General features: G+C 43.7%; 1 protein-coding gene across 6 annotated transcripts in view; it reads right to left on the bottom strand.

Annotated features, from left to right (window-relative positions):
- Positions 1-758: 758 nt before the first annotated feature.
- ZFP3 (ZFP3 zinc finger protein) overlaps positions 759-8,447 on the bottom strand; it is a 48,336-nt gene continuing 40,647 nt past the window's right edge. For 4 of the 6 annotated variants that reach the window (XM_079903698.1, XM_079903699.1, XM_079903697.1 and 1 more), the window contains one exon: positions 2,650-7,198. In XM_079903698.1, coding sequence (XP_079759824.1) covers positions 5,679-7,190 — 1,512 coding nt within the window. In that variant the 5' untranslated portion in view covers positions 7,191-7,198 and the 3' untranslated portion in view covers positions 2,650-5,678. Of the gene's footprint in view, positions 882-2,649; positions 7,199-8,447 lie in introns of those variants that run through there. The other 2 variants (XR_013824963.1, XR_013824964.1) reach the window with 2 other exon arrangements.

The following is an 8,447-nucleotide window of genomic DNA, read 5'->3' as shown; positions in this document are numbered from 1 at the left end:
CTCCCACTTGGGAGTCAATGGAGTGGAGTGTGGATTATAGTCCTGTGACTAAAGTTCCGCCCTGTCCCCACCACAACCCAGCTCAGAGAATGCCAACATAACCAGCAGATCAGGGGCACAGAAGCATTTTTCTCCTTTCTAGATGATGTTTTGGGTAATCTGCCCACTCCAATGCTTAATCACCCTTCTTAGCAAAAGGCCTCAAATAATCAACTCTGCTGGCCACCCTGTGCTCATTCCCTCCACATCTGTCGTCTCAGTTCCTCCAGCAGCCTCAGAGGATAGTGCTTTCTTCCTTCTTTCTGAAGCCAAACCTGCCTTCTGTACCTTGAGTATGTCCTTTCCCACTGCCACTAAATTAAATTTTAATAATTAGTTATTAGATAAGTATCTTAATTGGCCTGGTTGGAAATTCGAAAGAACCTGGGCCGCGGCAAGGACTCCATGAACATCACGGAACGGCGGAATAGATCCCACCCTGGGATGTGAAACGTCCTCACAAACGACAAATCACGGCGGCCTGAGAGACGCCAGCCCAGGTCCCGTCCGGCGGGCGCCCCAGTACTTGACTTCGGGGTCAGCAGCGCGCAGTAGCCCACTCTCGGGGCCCTCGCACCTCAGCCTCCGGCCCCCACCGGTCACCAGCAAAAAGGCACCCCGGGCCTCGACCAATCACGCCGCGCGCCGCCCCGGCCCGCCCCCGCCCGCCAGGTGGCGCACGGACAAGGGTCCCCAGGCTTCCGAGAGCGGCCCCAGCCTCAGGGCTCGATGAGGCTCTTATCAGTACCTCTTGGTCCCGGAGGCAGTGGTGGCCGAGCGATTTCGATGACTTAGAGGTTCGTCGGTGCCGGCAAAGTTGGGTCCACCGATGAAAACACTGTCTGCAAAGCGTAGTACAAATAAACATCAGCATTCTCGTCAGCGGCACCGCAGGGGAGATGCGAGTCGCGGCCGAGCCCCAGTGCGAGGCCCGGGCTGGAGAAAAGGACGTGGCAGGGACGGCCAGCGGGTGCAGAGGGGTGAGCTCGCGTCCTGGGTCTCGAGGAGGGGGCCGCGCCTGCCTCGTCGGCCACCGCTCCCCAGCTCTCAGGGAGGAGGCGGGCTTCCTGCTCCGTGGGAGAATCGAAGCCTTCTCGCCTATTCCCACTCCGCAGCGCTGACCTCTCCTGCATAGCTCAAGTCCCCACCAGCCTCTTAGCGCTTAGCCCCCCGCGCGTTGCACAGGTCCCAACGCGTTGTAGGGGCTCAGCAGGTGGTTGATGAATGTGCAGGGGCCCCGTTATTGAGGCTCCTCTCCTCAGGTTATCACCAGAATCACCACGTCCCGCTTCCCACTGGATTTTACTGAGGCTCCAACTCCCGTTCACTTTCAGGGGTTCACCCAGGCGGATAGTCTTGGCATAGCTTCATCCCCAAAGCTGAGGGATGTGATGAGGTAGAGGTTATTGCGGGTTACTTGGTAATTTGTTTTATAGGTAAAAGTTTGATTTCAGGACCGTGCAAAGGACTACAGAGGTCCAAAGATGAGTTTCAGATGGTCCATGAGTTCCCTGAATTTGCATGCACATTTTTCTAGATAGAGCTTTCCTGAGTCTCAAAGACCCTGTACCTAACAACCTAAGGAAACTGCCTCAGACCAGGAGTCACACAGGAGAACATGTCAAAACAAAACAATAATAAACACCAGCACAGAAATCTCAGTAACATTTTTTTTAAATCCAGAATATCTTTTTTTTTTTTTTCCCCCTGCACCGCAAGGCTTGTGGGAACTTAGTTCCCTGACCAGGGATCGGGCTCTCAGCAGTGAAAGCACGGTGTCCTAACCACTGGACACCAAGAAATTCCAGATCCAGAATACCTTACATTAAGTTGATAATCCTGAAAAACTATCTATCTAGATAAACAAAGTAGGTAACATTTTCCCTGTCATGAAAGATAAAAGACCTCACCAAGCAAAGCAGAAGATCAAGGACCGAGTAAACAGGACTTCCCTGGTAGCGCAGTGGTTAAGAATCCGCCTGCCAATGCAGGGGACATGGGTTCGAGCCCTGGTTCAGGAAGATCCCACATGCCGTGGAGCAAGTAAGCCTGTGTGCCACAACTACTGAGCCTGCATGCCACAACTACTGAAGCCCACGAACCTAGAGCCCATGCTCCGCAACGAGAAGCCAAGCAATGAAGCCTACGCATCGCAACGAAGAGTAGCCCCTGCTCACTGCAACTGGAGAAAGCCCTCACGCAGCAATGAGAACCCAACACAGCCAAAAATAATTAATTTTTTAAAAAAAATAAATAAAAGGACAGAGAACAGCTTACGTAAAACCAGAAGCTACCAGAGCACATTGGGGGTACTAAGGTGAAATTTATAGGATGGCAGGAAAATGGCATACAAAGTCATATTAAGACCATAATGAAACAATGTACTTTGGAATATACTTAGAAAGGCATCAAATCAGTAAAATTGTAAAGAAATACTTTATTTACATAAAGTGTTAATATACCAGTAAAACTGTTTAATTAGGGAAGGATGAAAATATACATGGTTAGGTCTGCAAAAATTCTGAAGGGTATTTCTGGGTATTTTGGTAGGTTTTTGAGATTGTGAGGCCTGGTATTTTTAATGGGTCTAAAATTAAGAAAATTCACATCTTTTCTTTCCTTGATAGAATTCTACTTGCACTAGATTATGACTACCAGTCAATTATATTATGGTCAGATTTTGGCTCCTAAGAAAATTGAGGGGGAGGGGGCAAACAAGGAAAAGAGAGAAATATTTCTGAGCTAGCTGGGTGTAAGGTGGATAAGGGCAGGTAGTGAGGTTACAGGATGTGTGTGTAGTGCATATAACAAGGTGGAAATAATTTCACTCACCAGAATTTCTCTTGGGAAAGAATTAATATATGTTGGAAAATTCTTCTTAGAATGAGAGGTGAGAACTTCTTCCCCTAATATGATCAGGCACAACAAAACTTGGTCACTAAATTGCCTTCTAGTGTTCCAATGAGCCGTCTGTTATTGAAGGGCCTAAAAAGGAGCTGAGGTGACAGTCCTGAGAGGGGAGGACAAAGAGAAAAACCTTCAGTGGCAGTTTGGCAAAGAAAGGACTGCTGAGAACGAGATGTCTAGTAGGATACAAACCCCCTTCTCCACCTCTTACACACCAGAATCTTGAGTAGAGTCCGTATTACTCATGGATATGTTTCTGTGAGGGGATCCTTTCTGGGGAGCTTGAAGAGGTGCTGAGTTCTATATTAAGGGCTGGCAAGGGGTGAATGTGCAAATAAAATATTCAAACACAGGAATAAGAAGTTAAGGGAATAAGTAACATCCAGGTTTCACATGAGAAAGATATGTTTGGGTATAATTCAATTTGAGCTTGAGTGATGAAAAAAGGAACGAGAGCACACTGCACTTGTAAACACCCTATGGAAAGAGATGAGTTAAAGAACTTCTACTAACGTCTAACTACTAGAGACAGAGGTACCTGGAAGGATGTGGAAACTGTGTAATCAGCTTTTTTGTTTGTTTTGAGATGGACTTTTTTTTGTCTTTACTGTATTTGTTACAATATTGCTTCTGCTTTATGTTTTGGTTTTTTGGCCTTGATGCTTGTGGGATCTTAGCTCCCCGACCAGGGATCGAACCCACACCCCTGCATTGGAAGGCAAAGTCTTAACCACTGAACTGCCAAGAAAGTCCCCATCAAATGTTTTACTTGTACAGCCCTTTTCTCAAGCCAAGAGCATGAGCCCGGGGGTGGGGGCACATATTGGGGTACAGAATAAACCCACTTGATGGGTTTTGGCTATGACCAATTATGTTTCCAAGGACATGATTTAAATCCATTATATTCAAATTCATGTAGTAATTAATAATGAATAGAAAATGTACAAAGGATTTCGAATAAGGCAGTAATGCATGCACCTATTCACAGTACAACACAGTGCTTAGGAGCACAGCTCAGGGCTGGAGTCTTGGCTCTAGCACTTACCAGCTGTGTGATCATGGGCAAGTTATTTGACTTCTCCCCTGCCCCTCACCTTTCAAATTGGTGTAAGAGAACCCACATCACTGATGGTTGTGCAACTCTGTAAATTAACTAAAAAGCATTCAACTGAACACTTAAACAGGTAAATTTTATGGTATGTAAATTATACCTCAATAAAGCCGTTTTGTTTGTTTTTAAAAAAAGAGTACCCACACCATAGGGAGGCTGTGAAAACAAAAATGTAAACTGTCTGGCGCTGTGCCTGGCACATAGTAAAAATTCAATAAATACTAGTGATTAGTATTAGTGTAATAAAGAGGTTAAAGAATAAAACACTGAAGATATATAAAGTTAAATTTTTTTAAAAGAAAAAAGGAATTATTGGGCCAGTTGAAACTTGAGATCACTTAGTTCAACTCCCCTCATTTTACAGATGAGGAAATTAGGGATCAGCAGGTGAAGTGCCTTATTCAAGGTCTAGTTCTAAGACCAGACCCCAAGCAAGCTGGATCCCCGTTAGTGCAATTCCCACTACCATTCACTGCCTCAGAAACATTGACACATGAAAATTTGAGGATGTGTTTCCTTGAAGAAAAAAAAAAACAAAACACGTAAGAGAACACAGAAAACACATGTAGAAATGCTGAAGAAAGAGAATTCCAAAGCCAAGGGCAAATTGAGAAGAGGCTGTCACATCCTGGCCTATTAGCCAGGGACCCCAGCAGTGGGGCCCAGGTCATGGGAGCTTAAGTGCTTTGGCAAGGCAGGGTCCTGGTCAGTCAGGTGAACCAGCTCATCACTGTGGCCAGGTGCCTAGTGACAATGAAGCTGCAGTCCTCTTTGTTATTTCCTGACACAGGATCTGTCAGCAGCAACACAAGCTGGGGCCCAAAGTGAATGCAGCAGAGTTCTTGGGAGCACTCAGTCTGAACGGCCCTGAAATGAGAAAGAGCTGCAAAAGAGCTGCTTCTGCCCATGCTGAGTAGTCTGGCCCCACTTGTTTATCCCCTGGCCTCGCTAATCAGCCCCTCTGGATTCTGAGGGCCTTCACTTAACAATGCTATAAATTGCTTGTCAGTTTCCTCTATCATGGCACCCTCTCAGATGACTAAGGAAGCCTAGCAGGAGATGGGAAATGACCCAAGCTTCCCGCTTCTTCATTAATGCTGCCATCTTCCAAGGGAACTTGATAGCGAGTTTGGAAGATTTTGAAGCTAATAAAAGCTTACTAAATTCCAATGCTAAACAGTGGGAAAGAGAGAGGTGTGTCTTCTAGGCCATGACTTTAACATTTCAGGGGTAATATTCGAGGGGTCAACTCTGTCATTCCTAGGAAGTGGTGGAATCATGTTCCTCCATTTTTCCTGAACAGTAACAATTTGGGCTAGATGGCCAGTAAAGACCCCTAATGTTATGTGATCCACTAGTGGGGAGGAAGGAAGGAAAGGAAAAAGGGATAGTGGAGAATTAAGGCCTGAAACAGCTTTTATGATTTAACTCAGTACACTGAAACTTCTCAATGAATAGTTCATAAAAGTGCCTCATCCTTTTTGACCAACTGTTTAAATAAAAATCAGTAAAAGGACAGAGGAGGTTCTGTCCATTCATTTGATCTGAGAACTTGGGGTACAGACTGAGAACAATAAGTCTGACTTCAGCTTTTCCACAGAAGGCTTTCATGCTTTGCAGATCATTCCATACAGTGAACACTTTGATGTCGGAGGAGGTGAGAACTCCGACTAAAGGTCTTCTGACATTCTTGGCACTCGTAAGGCTTCTCTCCAGTGTGAATTCTCTGATGTATGATAAGTTGGGAATGCTGGCTGAATGTTTTCTCACACTCATTACATTCATAAGGTTTCTCTCCAATGTGAATTTTCTGGTGGAGAAGCAGCTCAGAGTTATCCCAAAAGGTTCTGGCACATTCATTACACTGATGAGGTTTCTCTCCAGTATGAATTCTCTGGTGGACAATAAGGTGAGAGGTCCGCCTAAAAGCCTTTCCACACTCAAAGCATTCATAGGGTTTCTCTCCAGTGTGAATTCTCTCATGTCTAAGAAGTTCTGAGTTTCCCCTAAAGGCCTTCCCGCATTCCTTACATACGTAGGGCTTCTCACCAGTATGAATTCTAATATGTCTAATAATCTCTGAGTTCTGGCCAAAAGTTTTCCCACATTCATTACATTCATACGGTTTGTCTCCTGTATGAATTCTTTGATGCCGGATGAGCTCAGAACTCTGACCGAAGCCTTTCCCACATTCATTACACAGATAGGGTTTTTCTCCAGTATGAATTTTCTGGTGTCTAATGAGGCCTGAGCTATGCTTGAAGGCTTTGCCACACTCATTGCATTCATGATATCTTTCTTCAGTATGAATTCTCTGATGCTGAATAAGCTGTGAGCTAACCCTAAAGGTCTTCCCACATTCATTACATTCATATGGTTTCTCCCCAGTGTGGATTCTCTGATGTAGAATAAGGGCTGAATTCTGACTGAAGGCTTTACCACATTCTTCACATTTATAAGGTCTCTCTCCAGTGTGAATTCTGTGATGGTGGATGAGATGTGAACTCTGAATGAAGGCCTTTCCACATTCATTACAAGCAAAGGGCTTCTCTCCAGCATGAATTCTCAGGTGCCTTCGAAGGCTTGAGTTAGTTCCAAATGTTTTTCCACATTCTTTGCATTCAAAGGGTTTCTCTCCACTATGAACTCTCATATGCTGAATAAGATGTGAGTTTTGATTAAAGGCTTTCCCACATTCTTTACATGTATGAGGCTTTTCTCCCAGAGAATTTCTATGTGTTTTATTAGGTTCTAAATTCTCTATGAAGTTTTGGCCAGAAGCAGCAAATGTGCTAACTGCCTCTGCTGTAGTATCTCCCTGGTACGTGATCAGGTTTGAGCTAGGATTGTAGGCTCGCTCACTTTCATTATTCTCATGGTCTTTCTCACTTGAGGGTGATTTCTTAAAGATAATCAACCCTGATGCAAAGTCTCTCTCCTCAGGGGACACCTGCTCCAGAACCTCTTCTGTGGACTCTCTGGAATGCTCCTCCAATATGTCTTCTTCACATGCTGCTCCAAACTCGTGACCCTGATAAACCACCTTTGGAAGTTTTTCTAATATTGCCCCATGTGGTTCAGATTCTTCAGAAATTTCTTCCTTGGGAATTACCTCCTTGTTCTCAGTCCCCATCTCACAATCTGAAATGAGAGAGGGTAAGTCTGTGAAGTGGCTGTATCACAGCTAAATGAAGCCAATACTAGGGAGTATGGAGCTTGACATGGTTCTGACAGCACCCAAAAGCACTCTCTGTATCTGGTGAGATTACAGGACGCTGCTGAAGAGAAGAGAAAGATTTAGGATTATGGTGGACATGCTACACAAAGAGCAGACGCTGACTGAGAAGAGTGAGGGAAATTATCAGAGGAAGAGATTTAAGGAGAGAATAGGAAATGGATGGTAAGAAGATGCTGATAAAAGTTCCATAATATTAACAGTGAATTGAGGCAGAACCTGAGGTTGGTAATAAAAACATTTAAGGAAAATTGTGGCCATATTAATAGATGGTATATGGAAAAGGTTGGGAAAGGGACAAAAATGACTAATATAACCTTTGGGTTTATAGAGGAAGAAACCAGAAATGAGTAGCAAGAAGAAATATCTTTAGCCCAGTTCTGTGGTGCTCACCAGCTCTAGAGAATAGGGGATTGTATATGTTGTAGGCATTACCTATTCAAAAGGTTAATGTGACTTAGCTATAACAGGGACAGAAGGAACCACCCTTGGCTCCCGTATATTTGGATAAAGTATGGTTCTAGCTTAATTTTCTCCAGATGGTTACTAAATTGTATCAATACCTAATTTTCCCTACTAATTTGAAATGCCTCCTATACCATAGTCTAAAGTTCCATATATATCTGGGTCAATTTCCAGGCTCCATTCAGTTCTATTGATCTATTCCCTCTCTAACACCAAACTGTTCAACCTACTGTAGCTTTAAATTTTTTAATATGTTAGAGAAAGTGCTCACTTGTTAATCTTCTTTTCAAATATTCCTGTCTATTCTATTTTTCCAAATAAATTTTAGTATAATTTTGTAAAATTTCCAAACTTACCCTGATGTTTTTATATCCATCACGTTTCTGTATGTCTTCTCTTTTAGTGAGTTTTTCTTATATTTTCTAACTGGTTGTTATTATATGTGTGTGTGTGTGTGTGTGTGTGTGTGTGTACACATATATATACACATACATATAGCAATGCTGTTGATTTTTACTTACTAATATTGTAATTGGTCCCTTTATACAATTTTCTTAGCACTTTTTTTTTTTAGTTTTTTAAAAATTTATTTTATTTATTTTTGGCTGCACTGGGACTTCGTTGCTGTGCGTGGGCTTTCTCTAGTTGCGGCGAGCAGGGGCTACTCTTCGCTGCGGTGCGCAGGTTTCT

Source organism: Stenella coeruleoalba (genome assembly GCF_951394435.1).
Source record: "Stenella coeruleoalba genome assembly, chromosome: 19".
Classification (NCBI taxonomy): domain Eukaryota; kingdom Metazoa; phylum Chordata; class Mammalia; order Artiodactyla; family Delphinidae; genus Stenella; species Stenella coeruleoalba.
The sequence above is the reverse complement of the archived record's forward strand: the minus strand, read 5'-3'. Positions and strand labels throughout refer to the sequence as shown.